Genomic DNA, 26,329 nt, shown 5'->3' with positions numbered 1-26,329 from the left:
AGCACAGTATTTAAGGGATGATGTTCTCTGAAATGACGCTATTTATACCAAATTACAGCATGCACCTCAGCTGCAGAGCGTGCGTCTGGTTTTCTCCTGCCTGCAGCATTGATTTGAAAACACTTCCAATCAAACAAGGCCAACATGGAGTTACAGCTAACCTAAGTAAGCACGGGGTGCCTCCGCTGCTCTGTTTTCAATGTGGGGTTGAAATTACAGCCTTTGCTGTGGTGTGTGATGAGGGCCGGTACAGTCTGTGCACGAGGATGTCAGTCAGGCTCCGAGCCGAACGACATGTGAGAGAGACGCAGTGATAACACACGCTCCTAATGTGGTTCCACTCTACTGCCACAGACATGTCTGTCTGTCTGTCTCTCTCTCTCTAACATTATTTACAAAATCATTCTCAATATTTACATTTTCTTTTTATTTGGTGACATTTAGACAAACTTTGCACCAAGATTGATAGTTTTTCCCCCTTTCCTCCCAATAACTCCTTTCAGCTTTTCTTTCTCAGTCAGTAAATGAAATGGTGGAGTCTCTCTCTCTCTCAACAGACAGATAGACAGATATATAGATAGATAGATAGATAGATAGATAGATAGATAGATAGATAGATAGATAGATAGATCAATAGATTGATCGATAGATCGATCAAATCTTTACTTTAGGTGTACCCGGGTGTCTAGGATCAAATCCCCCCTCAACCTTCTCTGTTGTGTCTCCAGCCCTTTCCAACTGCCTGAACAAATAAAAAAAACACTGAATGTGGCTCGACTGTCCACTATCCACCCAAGAGTCATTTCATATTTTCCTCTCATAAACAGTAATTACTCCAGAGTGCTGGCAAACAACAAGTGTTGTAATTTACTTTTTTGGTGTCCCCACGTTCCCCAACCTGCCTCCTCTCCTTCAGTTAGTGATTTCCTGTTTCCCAGAATGCCTTCCAACAACCCACAGAGAACGTACCTGAACTTGTTGTGTAGGTGAGGAGAGCAATAGTGGGAGCGTAGTAAGAACAAGAAAGTGAGTCTCTGGCTATTATGGTACGAGATAATTGTACATCATTGTCATTTTTCAATTTTGAATAAAATAAAACATTTGATCAAGAAGAAGAAGAAGAAGAAGAAGAAGAAGAAGAAGAAGAAGAAGAAGAAGAAGAAGAAGAAGAAGAAGAAGAAGAAGAAGAAGAAGAAGAAGAAGAAGAAGAAGAAGAGCAGCACCCATATTTAAAACTCAACGATGTCTTGTGGTTGTCGCTACATTGCATTCTGGTCTTTTGAGGCTACTGTCGCTGTATCTCCCCCTCTGTATGATTGTAGAAATATGCTACTATGCTACAAAAGAGTGAGTGTAGAAAGAAAGCCCTTGCACTTTGATTCTAAGGGACTGACACCAAAAGCTGACTTGTACCATGTTGGTCTTAGATAGCTGAAACATCTTCTGCCATTAAACTTCATATTTGGTACAATAGCTCAGTGTGATGTTATCATGTTGTCTACTATCAGCCACTTACCAATAAGAAAAATCCACCAGCAAACAACAAAATGGACACAGAAATGCATGAAATTCTGAAATGTACAGTACATCAGCAAAAGATGTTTTTGACAGTGTTGAAGTGATGTCAGGGACAAAAGACTGACTGTTCCAACTGTGTGTGTGTGTGTGTGTGTGTGTGTGTGTGTGTGTGTGTGTGTGTGTGTGTGTGTGTGTGTGTGTGTGTGTGTGTGTGTGTGTGTGTGTGTGTGCGTGCGTGCGTGCGTGCGTGCGTGCGTGCGTGCGTGCTGTCTGGCCATCAGGAGCCAGTGCCTTTCTCAATGTCACAAACAGTCACCTTTAACTTGAGCAGGTCTTAGCTGAACTACCTGCTGCACATTCCTCTGATAACTTAAAGCACATGTGGAGAAGTCGTCAAGGTCAGGATGTACAGATGTACTATTATTGGGAGGAAGGTTATACCTTAGGACAAATGAAAACATAGGGCATCCATGTGTATAGATACATTAAGAAACGCATAAATGCATGTACATAGATAGATATAACACTTTTGGCTGTACACTGCACACTCACACTCTCTCTCTCTCAGTCACACACACACACACACACACACACACACACACTCTCTCTCTCTCTCTCTCTCACACACACACACACACACACACACACACCAGAATGGGGGTCACATAACAGGCTCAGCAACTTGACCTCGCCATAACAACTGCTCCATTGAGTCTTTTTTTTCATGAATCTGCGGTTTAGATTTTGAGACAGTTTCAGGTCGTTGCCTTGAGTCCTCACAAACTCTTTGCAAACTGCCCAGATAACGGCTTTGTGTAGTCTAGTGAGTGACCATATTACCAGAGTGCCACCACTCCAACAAGGCTGAAAGAGGCCTCTGTGTGGAGATCTATCACCCACATACCACAGGAGGACACCTGCATACCACCTACATACCACCTCTGTAACACCTACATAACACTGAAGCACATACACACTACCTCCGTGACACAAGAAGAAAATCTGTTCGGCAAGCAACCAACGTTAAGAGGATCCAAGCAGCCACGAATGAGCAACCAGGAATTGCTTTTCCACAGTTGCTAAACTTTTCCAAACCACGGCACTAACTATGTTGCCACAACAAAGCGGGCAACATTTGCATCTGACCGTGAAGCAAGACTCAAGTCTAAAATTAGTCACAATTTCTACATTAGTTGCGCTTCTTCTGCAGACAGTACATTTTGGTTATGTTTTCTAGGCTTTATTTATTTGGATGGTCTATTTAACTTATTGAGTATTAATGTTATGAGTATTGTCACTTTTGATCATTTTAATGTGTTGGTTTGTGCTTTACTATCTATGTCATTCAACTGCTGGCTGCTACAATTGTTTTATATTATGTTCCCTTCCAGGCAAATAAAATTGATGCTATTCTATTGTATTCTGCACTATAGGATGGCATTTGTGAAACACGGTTAAACAAATGTTTCATTATAGCTCAGACAAGTATTATTTGAACTTATTAGGGATGATTTTATTAATAGAATACAAATAAATTGTGTAAGTGTTCAGGAGTTGCAGAGATAACAATTTGAATTCATTTTATGGACATTGAGAAAGAGAATCTTTCATCCTATTTTGTCTCTTAAACTCTAACCATTAAAGTAAAAACCTGTTTAAATGGAGGAATGTGCATTCATCACATTTTAAGTCAACCACAGCAAAGTCAAACACTATGTAACGGCTTCTGCGTGAAACAGCTGGATTTGCAGCAGAGCAGAGTGGAGTTGGCAGGGCATTGCACTCGGCTGTCCACTCTTCTATCCTGCCATGCAAACAGCAGCTACTTCACACAAAAGGTACATGAAGTTCAAAATGTCTAACTTGCACTAACACGTTGAAAATCTTGAAAAAGTTTGAAAAAGGTGAAAAAGGTTTCAAGAAAGCAGAAGCATAACCTCTGATCCCGGAGAAGTCCAAACTTGACAGTGGAATAAAACGGACAGAAAAGGACATGTTATAGTGGATGAACTAAGAAGAAGGGCAACTTACTTCTAAGATGTTTCTCCTTTCAGACCATTTGTTCAGCTGCGGCTGTAGAGTATTCCAGTGAGAGTCTCTTTGTAAAACGGCTGGACGGTAGAATCCGAGCCCGTCTGTCTCTCCCTCTCTCTCTGTCCCTCAGTCGCCTTCACCAGGTCTCACTGGGCTGATGTAAGACACCCCTGCAAATAGGAAAAAAGAGAGGGAGAGGAGAGAAAGAGGCAGAGAGAGGGAGAAGAAACCCATCGCATTCTGTGGATTCTTGGGAGCATGCCAAAGTCCCAGAATTCCACATGCCAGACATAAGGTTTCAATTAAGGCAGAATCCAATGGGCCAATCAGAAAGGCTTTTTCCTCTTGAAAAGGCCCTTTCTTTTGACAGCTAGAGGCTGAAGCAACTCTCATTCAAGGTAATGTTTGTACTGCTGTGCTGCGTGAAGGCTGCAGGCTGGCGTTTTTGGATCACATCATAGCAAAGTTGTCAGACTCAAATTGTTGGTCTTAAGAAGGTATCAAATCCTATGTGTAAAAGATGAATTACTACATTAATTTAATATAAGATACTTTCGTCATACACAAACAATCTTTGATTGTCGTAAACGTAGAAATAACATTATATTAAACTCAACGGAAACCAACACTATAATTTGCCATAACGGCCTTAACAGTCAAAGCTGATGCATGTAGGCTACAGTATGAGTCAAGTGTCAGAGAGAGGTCATCCTCTAATGACGTCATACACCAAGTGTGTTACTGCTGATGTGGACACTCAGCAGCATGTGATTCAGACTGAGAGGAAATCCAAGGGCCATTTAGAGCAGTGAAGGTTCGCTTCAGCCTAATAGATCATGGTTCAACATGTGACATTATGATCACAGGTTTGAATGCCTGTGTCCTGAGGTGGAAAAGTATAGTGTTGCCTGATGAGGAAACCATACATTGTGCGGATGATTAGGTGAAGGAATTTATTGCAATTGAACAGAGGACAATTGTCCACCTGCATGGAAATATTCCCCTCAGCTGCCTTCAGTCACATTCAGATACAACAGCCTTCAGTCACATTCAGATACAACGGCCTTCAGTCACATTCAGATACAACGGCCTGCAGTCACATTCAGATACAAGGGCCTTCAGTCACATTCAGATACAGCTGCCTTCAGTCACATTCAGATACAGCTGCCTTCAGTCACATTCAGATACAGCTGCCTTCAGTCACATTCAGATACAGCTGCCTTCAGTCACATTCAGATACAGCTGCCTTCAGTCACATTCAGATACAGCTGTCTTCAGTCACATTCAGATACAGCTGCCTTCAGTCACATTCAGATACAGCTGCCTTCAGTCACATTCAGATACAATGGCCTTCAGTCACATTCAGATACAGCTGCCTTCAGTCACATTCAGATACAGCTGCCTTCAGTCACATTCAGATACAGCTGTCTTCAGTCACATTCAGATACAGCTGTCTTCAGTCACATTCAGATACAGCTGCCTTCAGTCACATTCAGATACAGCTGCCTTCAGTCACATTCAGATACAATGGCCTTCAGTCACATTCAGATACAGCTGCCTTCAGTCACATTCAGATACAGCTGTCTTCAGTCACATTCAGATACAGCTGCCTTCAGTCACATTCAGATACAGCTGCCTTCAGTCACATTCAGATACAGCTGCCTTCAGTCACATTCAGATACAATGGCCTTCAGTCACATTCAGATACAGCTGCCTTCAGTCACATTCAGATACAGCTGTCTTCAGTCACATTCAGATACAGCTGCCTTCAGTCACATTCAGATACAGCTGCCTTCAGTCACATTCAGATACAGCTGCCTTCAGTCACATTCAGATACAACGGCCTTCAGTCACATTCAGATACAACGGCCTTCAGTCACATTCAGATACAACTGCCTTCAGTCACATTCAGATACAGCTGCCTTCAGTCACATTCAGATACAACGGCCTTCAGTCACATTCAGATACAACGGCCTTCAGTCACATTCAGATACAACTGCCTTCAGTCACATTCAGATACAGCTGCCTTCAGTCACATTCAGATACAGCTGCCTTCAGTCACATTCAGATACAACGGCCTTCAGTCACATTCAGATACAACGGCCTTCAGTCACATTCAGATACAACGGCCTTCAGTCACATTCAGATACAGCTGCCTTCAGTCACATTCAGATACAACGGCCTTCAGTCACATTCAGAAACGGGGGCGGGGCGTCTGGGTAGCGTAGAGGTAAAAGCCCTCGCCTAGCACCACGGAGACCTGGTGTGTGGGGGGGGGGGGGGACTTGAACAAAGTCAAATTCAGATACAGAATATAAGATGTAGAAACAATGTAGTGTAACTTCATAAACTTGCAATTATGAAAATATGTGAAAAGACATTGACAAAAACACCAACGTAAGACTTTTGTTTTTTGCCTGAAATTGACTATAGTGCAGTCTTCCACCTCATAATACCGTTATGGAGTTGGAGAGTGCGAAAGAAAGGAAAGTGAGTCAGGAGAAGACTGAGAGGAGCCACAAAGCCTATTTCCTCAATAGCTGCAGCAGTGTAGCATGCTGGCCCATCTGAAACATAAACCATGTGCTGGAAACTCTGATTCAAGTCACCAGCAGCTCCAATGCAAAAAACACACTTTGCAGGCAGCAAGTCGACGGGAAACTGACACATTCACATACTGTACGCCATTTGTCAGGAAAGATGACCAACACCCGTTCTCACAAAACAAATGTTTCTGTGCACAAGTGTTTGCACACACAGTACACCATCGCTACAAATAATAAGTGCACACAGATAACTCAAACAGTAGCCCTTCCGAGTAGGAAATTTCTTTAATAAAAGATGATAGAAAAGAAATCATGGTGTCTCTTAAAGCTGAACAGTATCTTATTTTAACTGATTACAAGCAGGAAAGAAGCCAATATTATAAATACCCCGCACAGCCCGTACCATGTACATTTATTACATGTTAGTAAGAAGCTTCTTCCTGATCTCAGCTCTATGTTGTAGCTATTTTATCCCCATGTATAAAAATCACTAGGTAAAATAAGTAAGTGGCCAGTTCCACCTATACAGCATCTATGGGTACATATAAAAATAAGTCTCATAAGCAAAATAAATAGATGCTAGTCTGAAGACCGCTTCATCCAGTCGGCACAACAGGGATTTCCTCCTTCATCTCATGCTGCATTCAAGTGCTCTTCAAAACACATAAGAGTCAAGTATGATGTGGACATACAAAGCAAGCAAACTCGCCGCTAAAAATGTAAACAATACACTTCAGCCTTTCATTCAACTTGGACACGAGAGCCTGCTTTCATCAGCTATTTAGAAGAACACATGGACGCAGCATTATTGCACAGTGATGACATCACAGTTTCTACCCACAAAAACTCCAGAGACGAAGGGAGGTTGATCTTTGGGTTGTCTCTCTCTCTCTCTCTCTCTCTCTCTGGCCCATTCCAAAATGTCCGCCCTCAGGACGTCAAGTCTGCGAGGGCGAGAGACTGCAAGTCTATAAATAAGCCGCTTATAGACAGGCCTAAGTACTACAATAATAAAATGCATTTTGCCTACCCCTATGGCCTGTACTTCTACATATTTCTGTGTCATGATGTGGTTGAATATTATTTCTAGCCTACCGGTATAGGATTCAAGTACCGGTAGTGTTTTACTCAACCAATTGTTGTACACATTCATAGTAATTGTTGTACACATTCATAAATAGGGTAAGTTCTTTTTGTTTTGTTTTTTGTTCAATGTCACGTCCATATTGCAATGAATTGTGTGGTAATTAAGTCAGTGAAGTCTGGTGAAGTCTGAACCCCAAGCGGACTCTCTGGAAGTCTGCAGAAAGTCCGCTTGAGGTCCCTTGTGGACTGGATGGACTGTGGATTTGGACGCGCCTGCAAAGTCCATGTGTGCAAGTGTGGGGAAGTCCGGACATTTGGATTGGACCTCTCTCGCTCTACACTCCATTCTTCACCAGCTCATGGACGCCATTCTCGTTGATCATCAGCGTGGGGTGAAACTCTTGTCCCTTCACCAACTCTTCCAGACCCTGAAAAAAGAAGAAGAAGAAAAGAAAAGAAAAGAAAAGAAAAGAAAAGAAAAGAAAAGAAAAGAAAAGAAAAGAAAAGAAAAGAAAAGAAAAAAAAAATATATATATATATATTACATAATCAGGACATTGTTACTGGGCATCCAAGTTGATTGTTTCCAACCAATAGCTTCTAACAGTTTGAGGGTAGAAAACGGGAACAGAAAAAGCAGCTGGAGTTTCCATTCACGGAGTCAAGCCCCGCCTCCTTACCTCTCCTCCATAGGACACCAGCGGGGAAATCTCACATTTGATTGGCAGGTCTGTTCCATCCTTCAGGCTGTGTTGAACGGGATGAGTTGAGGGAGGAACAGGAAAGAAAGCAAAAACAGGATAAGTGATTGTCTCATGGAAAGACAGGGGGGCGACGACAGTTGGAAGAAGCAGCTGTATTTCCTTGACCCAGCTGTTCTTCTACTGAGGCTTGTGATTAGAGTTCAAAGGCAAAGCATTAGAGGGCTTCATCATTCCATACATGACCCGTGATTAGAGCTCGGACCCAGAGAGACTTCTTCTAGAAGAAACCAGATGAATGAGAGCTAATGTGGTTGCAGCTCCGCCCAGTCCCTTTGACTAACTGGGAGAACTTGCCACCATATTGCCATCACTCAACCAGTTTGTTTCTAGATATTGATTACAGACAAAAGACAATCACACAATAGTTGCTTAATAGAAATACAGCTGAGTGAGCACTTCCGCCCACACAGCACACAACTCCAGTATGTCATGTCAATAGTTTGAGAATGAAGTAGGGATGCACCGATATGAACATTTTGCCCGATACCGATATAAACATTGCTGTTATGGCCGATGACTGCTATTTAGCGATGTCGATATGGTCTGTATAAAAACAAGTTTCTATGATAATGATATTTTGTACGTATTGAAAAACACATGTAAACACTGTGAATTTGAAAATGTAACGTCTTTCTTTATTTCCAAACATTTGGAAAAGCCCATAAATCATAGATTTACCGCAATGTTTCCTCTCAATATGATTTGTTTTGTCCGATACCGATAACCAATATTGAAGGAACTATATGTGATTTTGGAGAAAGATTGAATCAACACGATTTTCTCAGGTTGTCATTGTCAAATACTGAGGCTTTGGGTTGGTGGTCGGTCCGGCGCACCAACCCACAGCATCGGTATCATTTGATGACCTGGGAATGAGAACCGTGTTGACTCAATCTTTCTCCAAAATCACGTGTAGTAGCTTTAAACATTAGTGTTATTTTGCTCATTGGGCCGATACCGATATATTACAAAAGGAGTTAACATCGGCCGATACCGATATGATTGCCGATATATCGTGCATCCCTAGAATGAAGGAAAAGTGATTGAGGAAGAGATCACAGAGCATTACTACAACTTATTACACCCTTTCAGAGCAATACAGCATGAATAACATTCATGGCTTGGGTACGATGAATGTTATTGGATCACACACTCATTTAAGCCATTCTTAAACAAGCAGTGGATCCTCAGTTGAAGTTAAACAAGTAGAGTCAAAAGGTAAACTGGCAAGCAACGGATCTGTAAAGTTGAATGGTCTGTCTCGTCTTCAACATCGGACAGAGAAAATGATCAAAAGGTGCGTCGTCTATAGAGGGTATGCACAGACATCACTTTCCCACCGGAACACGCCCCCTCAATCGGGATTGAGTGGCAAAACATTCAGCAGGTTCCAGGGGCCGGTTGCACAAAGTGTCCATAAAATAGAATTGGCTGCACAAAACACCCTTAAATCTTCTTCTTAATAATAATAATAATCATTGGATTTATATAGCGCCTTTCCAAGGCTCAAAGCGCTTGCACAGGATGATTATTCGTTCACACCATTCGTACCGGTGGTTCAGAAGCGTGGCAGCCACACATTGGCGCTCAACGGCCCCTCCGAACCACCATCATTCATGTCTACATTCATACCAATCATACCAATCATACCATTCATGTCTACATTCATACGAGGCAAGGAGGGTTAGGTGTCTTGCCCAGGGACACAACGACGGCAGCTGGGAGGGAGCGGGGATCGAACCGCCAACCCTTGCGTCATTGGCCGACCCGCTCTACCTCCTGAGCTAAAGCTGCCCCGGCTCTTAAGTTTTCCTTGAAATGTTTAACCTTATAGAGAAGATTTAAGGCTGTTTTGTGCAACCGATTTTATTTTATGGACACCTTAACTCGGACTCTAAGGAAAATCTTAACTTAAGGTGCTTCGTGTAACCGGCCCCAGTTATCTAGGCTGATTACTGCATTCAAGCTCAGTCTTGCTGCCACTCAGTGGGCGTGGCCTCGCAGTGACTTCTGCCTTTGTGACATCACGTGCATACCCTCTATTGCAGAGTTGTCAATGTTCGCAAAAAAGAAAGAAAAAGCGTGCCTTGTGCCCATTACCCAGCATGCAATACATTCTGTGAATTAGAGGCGAATGTCTAAGGGGGAAACGGGTCATGACTGTATGTCATGTGACCTGCACTCTAAAGAGGACTGTGTCTCTCAGTAATTTCCTTCATTGGCACTGTCTATAATAGACCTTATTCGCTAACCCCAGACAGCGCCATATTGTTGACAAACCGCAGCCATAACGTATAGCAACAGTTATGGCTTTGTCAAAGAGAAGTGAAAAATAAGTTTGGTCGGAGGTGTGGACCCCTATAAAAAAAACTGACTTAAGCTGTGTTCACACCGAGATATTTATTTTTCGCTCTGTCGCTTGATTCAACCCTTTGGAATCGCTCTGTCGCTCTGTTTAAATCGCTCGTCAACAGGCACACGAATTGACGGACATGTGGGGGCTATAAAGTTACGCAATGTCATGATGTTTGTCCACTACGAGCCACCGTAGATGTTTACAAGCTAAGCCTATCACCGTGCTCCTAATGCGAGCTCCATACCGGTTGTACAGACTTCACTTCATGTCAGCTGTCAGCCTGTCAATGCGGTTTGTTGCCACACAATAAACCAGCGGTTTGTTCCAAGCCAGTGTGATCCTTGACTCGCTCTCACACGGCAGCCAATCAGCGTTGAATAGCGAGCGACTGATGCCAGCGTATTTTCGCTCGCGTTGGGATATTTCATCTGGGGCGACGAGCGTATTTTCTCCCTATCGCTCTGTCTCTGTCGCTCGGACGCCCAGCGATTTTTCTCCCGGGCGAATATACGCTCAATCGCTCGTTTGCATTGACTTTGTATGTAAACTCGATGCCAGCGAAAAACTTTAATAGGTCGGTGTGAACGCAGCTTTAGAGTAAAGATAACTCATTATATTGCCAGGTATAACGTATTGGCATACACGTCTCAGGAGCTGAAGGCTTTCAAATCCCTTGAGTCCTATAATTATTTAATCTGTGGCAAAGTCTGTGACATTCTTACTTTCGTGCCACCAACGACATCATCATCATCATCAAACATTGTCGTGACAGCAAAGGTAAATAACCTTAACGTTAAATGTTTGTTTGATATGATCGGACACTTGCTTGCATGTTAGCCCAATGTTTGCTACTAACGTTAGCCTCCGTCTCTTTCCCTTCACATTTGCGGACAGTAGGGATTGCTTAAAAACTAGTCAGTCACTTTTGACAGTGAGCGTCGCGGAAATGTCAACAATATGGCAGCGGTGGGCCGCGTGACCGGGCGTGACTTACGTCAGTCGAATACGATCTATATAAAAAATACAAAAAAACTCCGGGCGACGCCCAGATGCTCTCCTCTCTTCAGTGAAAATGAAGGAAATGGGAACGCAAGGATGGGCAAGCTGATATACTGTTGACACGAGTGAGCGAGAGTGAGAGTTAAAGGCCAAACCCCATCACCATGCACTCAGTACCACAGGGGGATAATTACTTTCTGTTGCCATCATCTGTGACACTGACTGGTGCTCCGTCCCTGGAAACATTACAGGGGACACACAGGGGCAAGACCAAGCATGAGAGAGGGAGGAGTGAGAGTGTGAGGAATTCAATGTCCATCAAAACAACAAGTAAAGCCAATACACAACAGTATGTACACAGGCAAAGTATGAAGAGTGCTGGGAAAGAGGGATGGCCATGAGGAACCAGTGGGGACACAAACAGCCACTTCACTCGCACATGATGTTTGCGTGTTCATGCCGGTGTGTGCGTGTGACGCGACGTGTGCGATATGACATGCAAAACATTGCGTGACTCACCTGGGTATGGCGGGCACACGCGTGCCGTTCTCGTCGATGAAGTGTCCCCCTGCGTTGAGGACCCAGCGGTGGTGGAGGGACATGAGGGCGTGTCGGGCGGTGCTGGGCGTGTCCTTACCATCTTGGCTGTCTGCGTTCTTCAGGGGAGAGAACTCGTCCTCCCTCAGCACCTCATACACCACAAACGTCCTGTTGGAGAGACACACACACACAGACAAACATGCAATGTGCTGACAAAGAACTGACATTGGTAGTCAGATCGCTATAACAACATTGCTTTCACTATTATGAGGAAAATACCTATTTTTGCCTTGCCAGTTATTTGTTTGTCTGTCTATTTGTCTTGGGACAGATGGTCGGCATGAAGCTTTTACAGAAAACAATGTTGTATTCGTCACCCGTTAAAATTCTGCTGCTTTGAATATCTAAAATAAAATCAAGCATTGTTTTGTCTGCTCAACAATGAAAGAAAGCTATGTTTTTTTTGTGTGCATGCCAACAACTCTGATATGAATCAAATGCATTAGCTATGGTCAATATAACCAAGACAAGACAGGCATCAAGTTAAAGCCTACACTTGACACCAACAAAAAGGCACACTTAAATTAGCACAGGTAAATTAGCTATACAGAAGTCAGCATCCAAACATACTTACTTACACAAGTCCTACTGTACTCACCAAATAATAATTAGTCAGAAAATGATGTATCATACTGGATCCAGGCAAAATATGTATTATCATTATTATAGAACGGTGGTTCTCAACCTGTGGTATGTGTACCACTGGTGGTACGCCACACGGGGCACCCTCCCTCTCATCATTTCATATTGTGCTCATTTCTAAGGTGGTTCTTGGTGTAAAAAGGTTGAAAATCACTGATCTAGACTCTAGATTAAAGCAGCGGCTGGTGAAACAAGAACCACATGTGCGATGCCTATTTGAATCTCATCCTCTTCCCGTTCTTTGCTCACTGAAAACACCTGCATATGGGCATAGAATAGAATAGAATAGAATAGAATAGAATGGCTGAAAAGTGAGTGAGCCCATCTGGATTCTGCCATAACTCCAGTTCCTTAGAAATATCAATAAGCATTTGTCAGAATGCATTGAACGAAACAGAGAAGGAAGCTGGCCATGTCTACCGTTTTTTCCATCAGTCCATCAGTGCGGGAATCCTTTCATTAGATGTAAGGTTCTATTAGTACGAGCGTGACTCAGACTCAGAGGTGATGTCATGCAGCTGTGGAGGAGGAGTGAGGGGGAACAGCTCATAAACCTGCAGCCTCTCAGCCTCTCACAGAGTGCTTGGCAGGCCCAGCCAGGCTCCTGGACCGTGGAGCCACGGTAGGGCTGCTGGATGGGGATTGGAAAAAGAGTTTGCGTAATGGATGGAAGGAAGGATGGATAGATGGATGGATGGATGGGTGGATGGGAGAAAGGGTCAGATCGCAGGGACGTAGGCCTGTCAAAAGAACATAATGCAATCCAGCCACCTTTCAAAAGGGGCCAACAAATACTTATTCCATTCATCTTACTTTCATGCCTGAGCAAGCGCCTCTCAGTTTATTGGAGGTGAGATGCCGTCTGCTAAAAGCACCACATCCTGTATGGGGAGAGAGAGAAAAAACTGCAACTCACTTGGCGAACTGGAAGATGTCAAAGACAAATTTTTCCATTTTAATCCCGTTTGGTTTCTCTGGCTTGATTAGCCGTCCCTGTGTGTCCACATATGGGATCTTCTTCTGGGCCACATGGTGCTGCAGCTGAGGTTCGTACTTCCTGATGGAGACAGAAAGAGGAAAGAAAGAGAAGAAACTCACTGCATATTCATAGTTTATCTTTACTTTGTCACAAAAAGACAAATGATCAAATTCCCAGGAAAAAGAGCAAGTGTGTAAAATGCTTAATTCTTTTTAGTGTAAAGTGTTTTTGTTCAGTGTCCATCAGCCTTACTGTACTACGTCTGCGAGGAAGGACGAGGTGAAGAAGTGATTGGCTACGTTTCCTGCGTTGAACATCAGTCGGCCGTCGGCGCTACGCTTCTCCGCCGTTGTCAGGGTGATCTCACTGTATTCCACCACCTGATAACGGCCATCCACCTTACACACCACACCCACCGCCTCTGTCGGGTTGGTTTTCTCTACCACCTGCCACACACACACACACACACACACGCGCGCGCACGCGCACACGCACGCACACACGCACGCACACACACACACACACACACACACACACACACACACACACAAAGATCAATCATTACCAGGATGAGATGTTTTTAATTATTGCAAAAGGTCACTGCAGGTCCACAGTGTGCTTGACAAGAAAAGAGTTACTTTCCATCAGATCGTGCTAGTTATACTAACGTAAGATTCAAAAGCGGCTATGAACGTATGGTATTTGCACGAAAGTGTGTTCCACTTTGTATAGCCAGCAAGTGAAGTCTGCATTGAATGAAAGGGGGGAATCTCTCCCCATCTGTTGGTTCCTAATGAGAGAGTGTAGTCCTGATGAGGGGGTTGGTGAAGGAGGAGGGTGGGGTGGTGGGTGAAGCCACATGAACAGTAATTTATGATGGGAGGGTGGGTCTCTGTTTGCCTCTGATCCGACCGTCCTCGCTCCACCGCACCGCTCATAATGTCAAGCAGCAGTGGGTTCTGGATGATCTTCAGTTCCACGCAGCTAAATATTTCAGTTTACTTTGATTCTATAGCAGTTGGAAAATATAATATACTCAGCATGCACATTTTCTGTTTCTGTGTGGTAATGCCAAGAACTGGCAAGCTTAGACAAGGTCAGTGCAAGCTGGCTTATCTCCACCCATTGATGACTGCCATCATTGACAGACCGACCCAACACAAACTTATGCAGACTTATTGGGCCATGTTCACATTACGGGCAAATCCGATTTGCTGCTAAAGTCATTCATCATCATTATCTTGATTGGTTTCCCAAATCTGATTTGGGAGTGTGTCTGCACTGCCACAAATCTGATTTGGGCAAGTGTTCAAGTCGGATCTGTGTCCAGACCTCCATATATGGTTTGGGACAAGTGACAAAAATCAGACTTGGAGCATCCAGACTCATAAAACCAATCTGGATAGAATCATTAATAGGTCATTAAAGTTCAGAAATCAGATTTGGCCTCCTAGTCTGAACATGGCCTTGGACTTGTCTTTACCAACATACCAGACTGCATCACAAAATTGTTACATTTTGTAACAGGAATTTCCAATCGCAAATTTGTGAAGTTATTCCAAGGAACCGAACTAAAAGCAGACACGCACACAGAAGCCCCCCCCTATTTTTGTTTTCCTTTCCAGAATACTCCATAAAGTTCTGTTTGAAATTGAGGAGGAAACAAACCATATACACTTGACTTACGTCCTAGCCTCTGATGATCAAAATAATTCATATTTGTGGTTTGTCTTAGACCTCCCAGGCCAGGCAGAACCATCATGAGGGCTGCATCTGGCCGAGGTCTGAGTTAGACAGTGTCTACAACTGATTGAATGAGACACAAATAAGGGTAGCCTCAAAAAGCACAAGTCACTGGTATACAATAATTCCAGGTCTGTATGTCTGTCCTTCGCGTATCTCGAGAACCGCTTGTCAGATCGACTTCAAACTTGGAGAGTGCGCTTAGGGGGACCTGACGGAGTACAGTGGGGGGTGGGGGCTGCGCCCATGGGGTGGTGCATGGGGGGAACGGGCACTGCACTGTATATATATTATACAATAATTCCAGGACTGTCTGTATGTCTGTCGGTCCTTCGTGTATCTCGAGAACCGTTTGTCAGATCGATTTCAAACTTGGGGAGTGTGCTTAGGGAGTACAGTGTGTGTGTGTGTGTGTGGGGGGGGGGGGGTTGCGCCCACGGGGTGGTGCATGGGGGGAACGGGCACTGCACTAGTTCCATTCAATACAAGGCAAACACATTTGGTCAAATGGCCTTCTCAGTTCAAGCGTGAGTGGCACCTGTGGAATACGTTAGTGATCAATATCAGACAGTGAGAGAGAGAAAAACAAACAATTGTGACCATTAGAGATATCCCTGTCACAAGTTTCATGCTGTGAATTGATTGTTGAACAATGTACACACAGTTGCTTTTATATTGTAGAAAATAATTAATGTATTGACACATTTCTAATTCTTTCCTTTATGGTCTCTTCTTTCTGTGTTTGTGCTCTGTGGCCCAGGGACCACATGGAAATTAGCTTGCATCAGCTTATCAGCTTTGTTATGCATGGTCCTTGTCTAGTAAATAAATAAACATGCGAGAGAGGCTGAATGAACACAGTCTTTCTGGTAAGAATGAATAAACTCTGTAACAATAAAGGACAAAAGTAACAAAAAATGACTAGGCAGGATGTAAGCTACACATGCAGATCCAGGTTCCTAAAATCACTCCCAGCTGACAGCGTTTTTAAGTGGATCCCCGCAATTTGGAACAGAATGGTGTCTTCTCTTTGCTGTGCTGATGCATACTACAAAGTATCCTTTTGAAAATAGAAGGTTTGGCCGAGTTTAACTGTTAAATAAACAACTGCCTTGCCCTGCCGCAAGAGTTTTAAGATGTGCCATAAAGGCCATTTATTTGCTCAGAGAAACCCGTTAAGTTTCCTATTCAACCACTGTACCCTGCTAAACTTTTTTCTCTCCTCCTTGAAGTAAAAGTACACTCTGTCCAAAGCAATTGTTTAGGAAAAAGGGGGAATCTATACATCAGACGCATGTTATCTGACACCAGGAGGCAAAGTGGGCCAACATTCTCTGGCTGAGGAGAGACTCTGGGCAGAGATTTTAAGTGACAAACCAAACACAGATTCTGCATCGAAAGCCGCCAAGCCTTTGTCTCTTGTGCATCAATGAACTAGGTCAATATCAAGTCATTTCAAGGCGAGTGACTGAATACTTCACCTGCCAAAAAGGGGAAAATCTTCACATTTCCTAGAAAGCTTTATTCGATTTTACGCACAAAATTACAGTTGATGATACACCCATCATGAAACTGACTGTTCCAGTAGGAAACAAAACGGCCAACATCCCCACCCAGTGGTGCGGTGCAGTAAGTGCAGTTGTCTATTGACAACACATGAGCACACTGACCACACCTATTCATTCAAACACAACAGTGACACACACCCAAACTATCAAAGACAACCTCTGACACCCAACAGGACATTCTGGAATTTAAAAGACTAGTCACACTAGTCACATACACTTCAATATTGTAAATGACTGGGATGAAAATCTCTTGGCCCTGTTTGATAAACTATCATCTTTACATACACGCATCCTTATAATAATATCATTACTTCCTGGTGTGATAAAATTACAACTAGTAATATATCATATCAATCATATCAGTGTCACAGCTGCACACAACTGAGGGATCGTCATCAGCAAATAATTTTATGACAGGAACAGCAGACCTACTGCTGCTTCAGCGTTTATATTTGATTTTCATAAAATCTGGCATGTGATTGGGGAGAAAGCACAGGACATTTTAATGCCGTGTAGAATAATAATTTATTTTAAACCAATTTTGGCCCACAAAACAATTATATTGGTTATATTATTAGAGAACGTGCAGGTGTTCTGACTAGGATGATTGGCTTCTCATGAGAAAAGCAGGACAATACAAAAGCAATTGTACGATCTGTGAAAGAAAGTGTATTTAGGCTACATTGACTGTGTCTAATATATCTAAAACGAAGCTGATTGAAGATACTAGTGCAGTGTTTGTTCGCCCCGAGCGCAGAGCATTGTTCGCTTGTTTATTCAAAGTTTATTAACATTGTGTGTTCAAATTGCACCAAATCTGACACTGCACGTGACCTCCTTGGATCCCCAGCAATGCAGGACACACTCACAGACAGACAGATTCCTTGCTTTATAGTTAATAATTCAACTTAAGACAAACCGAGAGAGAGAGAGAGAGAGAGAGAGAGAGAGAGAGAGAGAGAGAGAGAGAGAGAAAGAGAGAGAGGGAGAGAGAGAAAGAGAGAAGAGCTGTGAGATTGACTCACCTTCGCTCCACAATCCGCTCCCTTCTGCACACAGAAACCAACAAAGGCCGGGTCGGCCACTTTGACCAGGATGTTGTCTACACAGTAGACATGGATGAACCCGATCCCCCTCCGCTCCATGTTATCCATGATGCCCTGGTTCCCCAGCGCTCTGTAAAGGCCCCCGTTGCCATCTGACACACAAACACACTTGAAATACAAGAACTCCATTTGGCAAGTACGGTAAAGACGGATATTCACACACCAAACTGCATTGTCAATGGAGCCAAAAACCCACAAGCTTACCAGGGGCCATGGAGAGCTTTCCTTTGCTCTCCAGGATGATCTTGCCATTGTAATCCATGGCTGGCAACATGCCTTGCTGGAAGAAGATAACATTGTTCTTGCTCAAGCCGAAATAGTTATGCCGTGAGAAGAACTCCTTGGTGGAGTCCATAGTCCTGCCACTGGTCATGATGTACCTGAAGGAAACACAGTTGTTGATTCATGTGCCTGGAAATCTCTATCATTTCACTGCAGTATGTACTGTAAATGCATGAATGTGGACAAGAACTCCACTCACAACATAACTGACATCACCAAAGCCCAAGAGATATAAAGTAAAAGTATGACAGACAATACAAACAGAACCATTTCCTCATATGATTAGGTATCCCCCTACTCTTTTTTTATAACATAATCGCCAGGAACCGTAAGCACGAACAAGCCTGTCCTGAGGACTTAATGCACTCCACTGCCTACCTGGCATCTCCAACAACTTCTGAGCACCCTTGATCTAATCTATTTAATCCTCTTCCGGGAGAACAACTTCCTTGATTTGAGGCCCAAAATACATAGCTGAATTGCTCCCACGCTACGAACCGTCTAGAACTCTTAGGTCAACAGGGTCCAGCGTATTAACTGTCCCTAGGATCAAATCAAATCACGGGAAGGCTGCATTTACCCACTATGCTTCTGCTAGCTGGAACAAATTGCCTGAAGACCTTAGATCTGCCCCAACCTTACTTACTTTTAAAAATAGACTAAAGACTTTTATGTTTACCATCGCTTTTAACTGCTGACAGCTACTATGCAAACCCAATGAGTCCTCTATAAGTTTTAGCTCTTTCTGCAACTGCTGCGCCTGTTGCTTATTGCACTTTTTATACTCTTTTTTTTAAGTTTTGTTGTGATGCTTTTAAATGTCCATTTTATTTCTTCTTTTCGTTTATTTTCCTGTCTTAATGAAGTTGCTTAATGCACTTTTTATACTCTTTTTTTTTTTTTTTTTAAGTGTTGTTGTGATGCTTTTAAATGTCCATTTTACTCTCTTCTTTTCTTTTCCTGTCAACCATTTTATGTGAAGCACTTTGAATTGCCTCTGTGTATGAAATGTGCTATACAAATAAACTTGAGTTGATTGAGGTTTCTCTCATGCTGGCAGTGATTTGAACCAGTTAATCATCACACAGACAAAACTGGCACATGATGGTTATACTACCCGTCAAAAATTCAGCTTTCAACATTTGGTGCCTGACTATGTTTCAGATTCCGCTGATAGGTGCACAAGCCAAAAAGTCAGTAGTGAATAGAGTCGCACTTAAGACTCTCACACACACACACACACACACACACACACACACACACACACACACACACACACACACACACACACACACACACACACACACACACACACACACACACACAGTGACTTGTCCTCAAAAGACTTGACTCAGACTTGAGACTCGGGAACAATCTTTATTTTTATTTTTTTTAGCGCATTAACATTAAAGTCCCTGGAAAACATAATCCACAAAAACCTTCTAACTATTAAATTTAGGGTCCTATGTGAGTAATTGTGTGCCTCAGAAAGTAGTTGACATTACTTTCAACCCTAACTCCAAAAATCGACACTTTTCTACAAGGTCTGGATTTCCATTTCCTCATTGAAGAGAGCGGTGCGCGCGGTGCTAAAATGCATGATCTTATCACGTCATAAGATTTAATCGAATCACACACACGCATGCACGCACACGCGCACACACACACTGACACACACACAGTAGCGCTGTGCACTCGCAGCGGCAGAGATCTCTTCCTCTCTGTCAGTAGGCTATGCGCCGAGCAACGCGCGAACACACACACACACACACACACTCCATCTCTCTTTCCTTCTCTCTCTCTCTCTCGGAGGAGACCTGCTGCAGACGGGACACGCCCACACAGTCCGCGGGAGAAAATACACTCTAAAATCTAATTGATTCTCATGACTTTTGCCATGACTGTCAAACCTAAATTTATATACTTTGCGACGTTCATCATCGTTCAAATTTGGCTGGTGGCTTATTAACATAGGTTCCTGTGATGTGATGAACTCAAAATGCTAAATAATAAAAAAATATTTCTGGTTTCCAGGGACTTTAAGGAAATGTCTACTAATAATCATGTGAACTAATCAATGCTGATACTGTATGTTAATATTTATAGGAGTGAAGATAATACAGTACATGCTTTGAATTCCTTAGTTTTAGCTATGCAGTGTTCTAAGCAGACCGCATGCATGCAGCAGATGATAGAACACTCATCAATAAGAGACTTGAGAGACTTGACTTGGACTTGCCCCTCAAAACTAAACTTGAGACTTGACTTGCAAGAAATGTCTTGTGAGCCTATCTGTAACCCTCTATTGTAATTTTACCTTTAGCCAAGAGGCCTTACCAGGGAATACAGCACTTGATCTTGTGCTTCTGCTCAGCCAGCCGCTGCAGTTTCAGGATGCGTTCAGCCTGGGTCTGAAAGAGCGTTTTGTGGGAGGGCAGCCCCACGTCGTACATGCCTTTGGGGTAAGAGACCCCCAGCCTGGTCCCCTGGCCCCCGGCCAGCAGCAGCACGGCTACTTTACTCTCAGAGATGCACTGCAGACCTATGGGGGCACAGCGCATGAGAGTTTATCACAAACAGCAGGGTTCAGATTAAATTGCTTTCAGATTCAGATTCACTTTGATTGCCACAGTAAGTAATCAGACTACATAGGAGGAATTTGACCAGAATATGTGTTGTAAAAAAGTGTATTTTAGATAGTGAAACACATCTAGGCGTACATATCCTTATGCTGACATAAGATGTAGCATAATATCTAATCTCTTATGATGTCCACTGTCCAGAGTGCGTTCTTATTGCCTTTGGAAAGATAAACAACAACAAACTTAAGACCTCACCAAAACTTTTATGACTAGACCTTGACTCACTGACTCACTGAGACTAAATCTAATAGCCCTAACCTAAGTTTGATTACCTTATTGTGGTTTATTATCTTACATAAACTGCTGCTACGTGACCTAAAGCGCAACACTCTATATCAAAGTGCCAAAAGACAGAATACCAGTGGACTGGGAGGGTCTGTCTGATAGACTCTGACTATCTCCCCCCCACAGCCTGTGCGTAAGCCCTGACAGAGCAGCAGAGTGACCTCATCAGTGAGGGTCAAGCAACACCTCTATTTTACGTCAGGCCCCAAATCAAAACCAGATGCGGTCGTCATTCCTTCCCTCGGGCTAGAACTTCTTAAACAGACCCGCGAAGCGGTCAGAGCTCCCACTGCGGGAGGGGATTGCGCAAAGCATAACGAATAAGGCAAGTTGGCTTGTTCATTATGGCACGTCTATGCAGGAGGCTGGACCTGGGAATGATTCATATACAACACACAGCAGGCTAACAGACTGCTCTCAACAGCCCATAATTTAGGTAGACTGTACGCATTCTCAATAAACCATTACTTACGGTTTTATTAAGAAGACCGCTTGTGTGTGCCTGCTCCTTGAAATGGACCATCCAAAAATGTCAATACAATAATATGGAAGCCCCCTATGCCAATACTGTGTTTACCACACATAGAAAGATTTGTGGCGGCCCACCACAATATCAGCGGCACTAACCACAACAATATATTTTTCCCCAGGACGTAAAAACCGACCTGTTGTGTGTGTAGATGAGCAAATGTAGAATGTGTCGGTTAATTTAATAACTAAGCTATGTGGAAATTGTTAGCCTTCATGTTGCACATCCAGTATTTTAATGAGATTAATGAGACCAAGCAAAAAAACAGAACGGCGTAGCACTGCTTATATTTTTGTTATGTTCTCTTTGACACACAGTACTCGAAGTACCAACCCCCCAGCCTTCCCACATACCACAAATGCATTGGGATTGTGTGGGAAACACTGCATCTCAGCGTCACAACATCTGGGTTGATGTTGAAGTTTAACCCACTTCGCTCTGCCAAGGAACGGCGCCTGGTGCTGCATCCACAACAAGAACTGAACTCTCTAGCCAGACTCTTCTCTTCTGTGGTTCCTCGGTGGCGGAACGAGTTACAAAACTCCATTCTTTAGGAAAAGGCTAAAGACCCAGCTCTTTTAGTGGGGGTGGGGGATCTATGCATTGCCTCTATGCACTGCCTTGTAGCATCTATGTCCTGTTGGACCAGAACTTCGCTTTACGGCACTTTGTCTCATTGTTCTTTCCTGACTACACTGTCTTGTGTTGTATTAAATCACATATGTACGTCGCTTTGGATCAAAAAAGCTGCTGCCAAAATGGCAAATTGTATCCCCCTCTAGGGCTTCCATTTGTCCCCATCTGATCCCAGTCAATCCTTCCTCTCCCCTCAGCTGCAGGCTATCAGTTGCACATTTTAAGTCGGTCCACACACGCGTGTGTGTGCACACACACACACACACACACACACACACACACACACCACACACGACTTTTTTTCAGTCTCTCTGGAGGAAAATGCCTTTTGCAGTAACTAGGTGTGTGTTTTAACAACATTCTCTCCTGCTTTATAACATTAGAGTACAATGAACCACCCAATAAAACCCAATAACACCAGAAATGTCTGCTTCCTTATAGCATCATAGTATCCCAGTAAAGATGTAAATGTTACAGCTGGATCACCTGTTTCCTCCCAGGCTTTGAGGCTGTCCCTGTCCCTCGTGACGCTGCCCAGCACCTCCCGGGGCACGGGCTCCATGCGGGTGTCCATCTTCTCCTGCTTGCTGCCGTTGGATGACTCCATGGCAGTCTTGAAGAATCCGTTGATCTCCTGGAAGCCCATGGGCTCCAGGTCAAGGGTCATGCTGGCCTGCTCCTCTGGGCTCAGCTCGCCCCAGAACTGCAGGAGGTGAGACTGGCCAGCTTCAGCCAGCTTCTGGACAAGTCCGCTGCTTGGCTTCATGATCAGTTCACTCTGTCAAAACTAAATCACACAATCACAAAGCCAGATGAACAAGATGTGATGATGAGTGATGATTGATAGATAGACTACAGTGAACACTTAGCAGCTTGACAACATGAAGAAACAGCGTTGTTGGGTAATTTACAGCATTCACATTCAGCCACTGGAATTGTAAAGTAAACTAATTTAAAATAACTAGGAACCTCGCGCTACGTGTGCTCGATTCCTAGGGTGGAGACTCTGGACTGACAGACACCGCCCACCCACCTAGGCGCCATCGTGCAACTGTGCCATCCAGCAACTGAGCTCGTACCAGGAAGGATTTATTACATCACTGATGACATCACAATAGAGACACTGCATGAAATAGGCCACGCCGATCACGGGGGAAAGCGCTCCATTCACTCGGACACCAGCGTCATTTTCCTTGAATTAAACATATCTAAAAGCTGTTGTGTGGTGGGTTGCGCAGACAACAAATGTAAAAAAAATCACCAAATAAAGTTTTTTTGTACTCCCGAGCAAAACAAGGAAGCCATTGAGAATTGGCGAGAAGAAAAATGTAGATCTAGCTGTCAAGGAAGTAAGTTGGAGTTATTGCTCGAGTGACATCACTGATCATCATCACATCATAATCATGACTGACACCACCACCACAGACAGACAGACAGACACCACCCACTTAGCCAAGATGATCGGGGGGGCTCTTTGTTCGGGCCCACAACCAGAAATCCTTGCTGGACAAGAAATGCATTACATTACATGAGGTGATCTCACAGCATCTGAATGGGATGCTGTAACCTACGCCCATCAGTAGCCAAGTCCTCAGTCTATGTCATGTAAATGTATGGGGCTCATATATTTACATTCATAATCATAAAACACGGGACGTGATGTTATACTGTCCGTTGTGCCAATGGATGGTACTCATATATTTACATTGAATATAATGGCTGTCAACTTTAACTTTAAATTTGTGATTAAGTTTCTGACTTGATGTCACTATCCAGCTGCTGGACGTCTTGACAGCTCAGTAAAGTGTATCTGCTGTCATCCTGAATCATCATCCTAAAACGACTTGTCTTCACTGGTAGCACGGTCGGCACGGTGGGACAGACCGGTTTGACTAAACTCAACCATTCGCAGTAGACATTATTCTATGTAGCCTGTTAAGTATTTGTCAAGCAATGCAGCTAGATGCTATCTCCAGCAGAAGCAGCACACGAGTGGCAAACGACAACACTCCAGTGCAAGCATTTATTTACCCGGATAACGGTGGAATAAACACGTTATGCCGTGGTTGTCAAAAAATACAAGATTCAATGATAATATGAGAGCAATAGTAAACGCTCACCTTTCACCACCGCTTTCCTTGGCTTTATGAGCATTTAATGTCTGTCGCCTGTGCTGGACACGGAGTATCCTCCTCCCTCCTCCTCCTCCCAGGACTACACCTCCTGGTTCGTCACGTTTGACGTGGCAGTAACGGCATGGAGAGGACGGCCCAGTCTCAATTTTCGAAATGCAGGGTGACAGGGGAAAGACCCGCCCTACTCTGTCTCTGATTGGCTTACCCTGATATTTCACCATGACATTAACCAATCATCATTGCTCATTCCTAAACCTAACCCAATCAGAGGCAGAGTAGGGCGGGCCTTACCCCTGACGCACTGAATTTCGAAAATTTGCGGAGGGGACGCTACCAGAGCCGTACTATCTCGCGTCACCAGGCTCAGCTGGGGGCGTCACTACGAGCAGGAATGCTGCCTTCCAGTGCTGCTCGTAAATTTGACTATTTTATTATTATTTTGTAGGATTATTATTATACAGTCTATGTTTGTAGGCTATATTTCAGTTTAGTTCTATTTTCGATTTTGAATTAGAAAACTTAACTGAGAAATAAGGTCCAATCCTTCCCCATGTTTGTGACATGACATGATTGTCTGTCCACAGACAGACAGAAAACGGAAGTAAATTGCTGAAGTTAAATAGCGTTGGCTAATGTCATGATTGCTACTATGGACATCAATTTTAATCTCTCGGCCCAGAAGCTGTCATCGACCCACACACTTCTGTCTGTCTGTCTGTACTCTGTGGGCGTACTTTATATGGGCGTACCTTGAAAAATGGGTGTAGCCTGAAATGGTCACGTGACTTCCATTTTTCAATTTTGTATTTTTAACTTTGAATTTTACTTTTCAATGTTAATTTTGCATTTTTCCAATCCAAAATGAATAATGATAAAAAGGGAATGATAAAAAGGGAAATACACACAAACTCTCACACACACACAACAGACACACATGTAAATGCAGACACATCAAATACGATGTGTCTGCATTTACATGTGTGTCTGTTGTTGTGTTTGTGAGAGTTTGTGTATTTAATGTGTCTGCATTTACATGTGTGTCTGTTGTTGTGTGTGTGAGAGTTTGTGTGCATTTGATGTGTCTGCATTTACATGTGTGTCTGTTGTGTGTGTGAGAGTTTGTGTGTATTTGATGTGTCTGCATTTACATGTGTGTCTGTTGTTGTGTGTGAGAGTTTGTGTGTATTTGATGTGTCTGCATGTACATGTGTCTGTTGTTGTGTGTGCGAGAGTTTGTGTGTATTTGATGTGTCTGCATTTACATGTGTGTCTGTTGTTGTGTGAGAGTTTGTGTGTATTTGATGTGTGTGCATTTACATGTGTGTCTGTTGTTGTGTGAGAGTTTGTGTGTATTTAATGTGTCTGCATTTACATGTGTGTCTGTTGTTGTGTTTGTGTGTATTTGACGTGTCTTCATTTACATGTGTGTCTGTTGTTGTGTGTGTGAGAGTTTGTGTGTATTTGATGTGTCTGCATTTACATGTGTGACTGTTGTTGTGTGTGTGAGAGTTTGTGTGTATTTGATGTGTCTGCATTTACATGTGTGTCTGTTGTTGTGTGTGTGAGAGATTGTGTGTATTTGATGTGTCTGCATTTACATGTGTGTCTGTTGTTGTGTGTGTGAGAGTTTGTGTGTATTTGATGTGTCTGCATTTACATGTGTGTCTGTTGTGTGTGTGAGAGTTTGTGTGTATTTGATGTGTCTGCATTTACATGTGTGTCTGTTGTTGTGTGTGTGTGTGTGTGTGTGTGTGTGTGAGAGTTTGTGTGTATTTGATGTGTCTGCATTTACATGTGTGTCTGTTGTTGTTGTGTGTGTGTGTGAGAGTTTGTGTGTATTTGATGTGTCTGCATTTACATGTGTGTCTGTTGTTGTGTG

General features: G+C 43.3%; 1 protein-coding gene across 2 annotated transcripts; it reads right to left on the bottom strand.

Annotated features, from left to right (window-relative positions):
- Positions 1-6,387: 6,387 nt before the first annotated feature.
- Positions 6,388-24,518, bottom strand: uap1 (UDP-N-acetylglucosamine pyrophosphorylase 1). 2 transcript variants are annotated; one of them, XM_083647058.1, is made up of 11 exons: positions 24,436-24,518; positions 22,802-23,102; positions 20,561-20,765; positions 18,146-18,321; positions 17,861-18,033; positions 13,777-13,970; positions 13,462-13,602; positions 11,823-12,011; positions 11,498-11,539; positions 7,865-7,931; positions 6,388-7,612 (listed from the first exon to the last, which is right to left on the bottom strand). In XM_083647058.1, the coding sequence occupies exons 2-11, from the start codon at positions 23,079-23,081 to the stop codon at positions 7,520-7,522; spliced, it is 1,560 nt and encodes a 519-aa protein (XP_083503184.1). In that variant the 5' UTR covers positions 23,082-23,102; positions 24,436-24,518; the 3' UTR covers positions 6,388-7,519. The 2 variants fall into 2 exon arrangements, with proteins under 2 accessions (XP_083503184.1, XP_083503185.1); XM_083647059.1 differs by lacking the exon at positions 11,498-11,539.
- Between the last annotated feature and the right edge of the window lie 1,811 nt (positions 24,519-26,329).

Source organism: Poromitra crassiceps (genome assembly GCF_964638095.1).
Source record: "Poromitra crassiceps genome assembly, chromosome: 12".
Classification (NCBI taxonomy): Eukaryota; Metazoa; Chordata; class Actinopteri; order Beryciformes; family Melamphaidae; genus Poromitra; species Poromitra crassiceps.
This window is presented reverse-complemented; position numbering and strand designations above follow the sequence as displayed.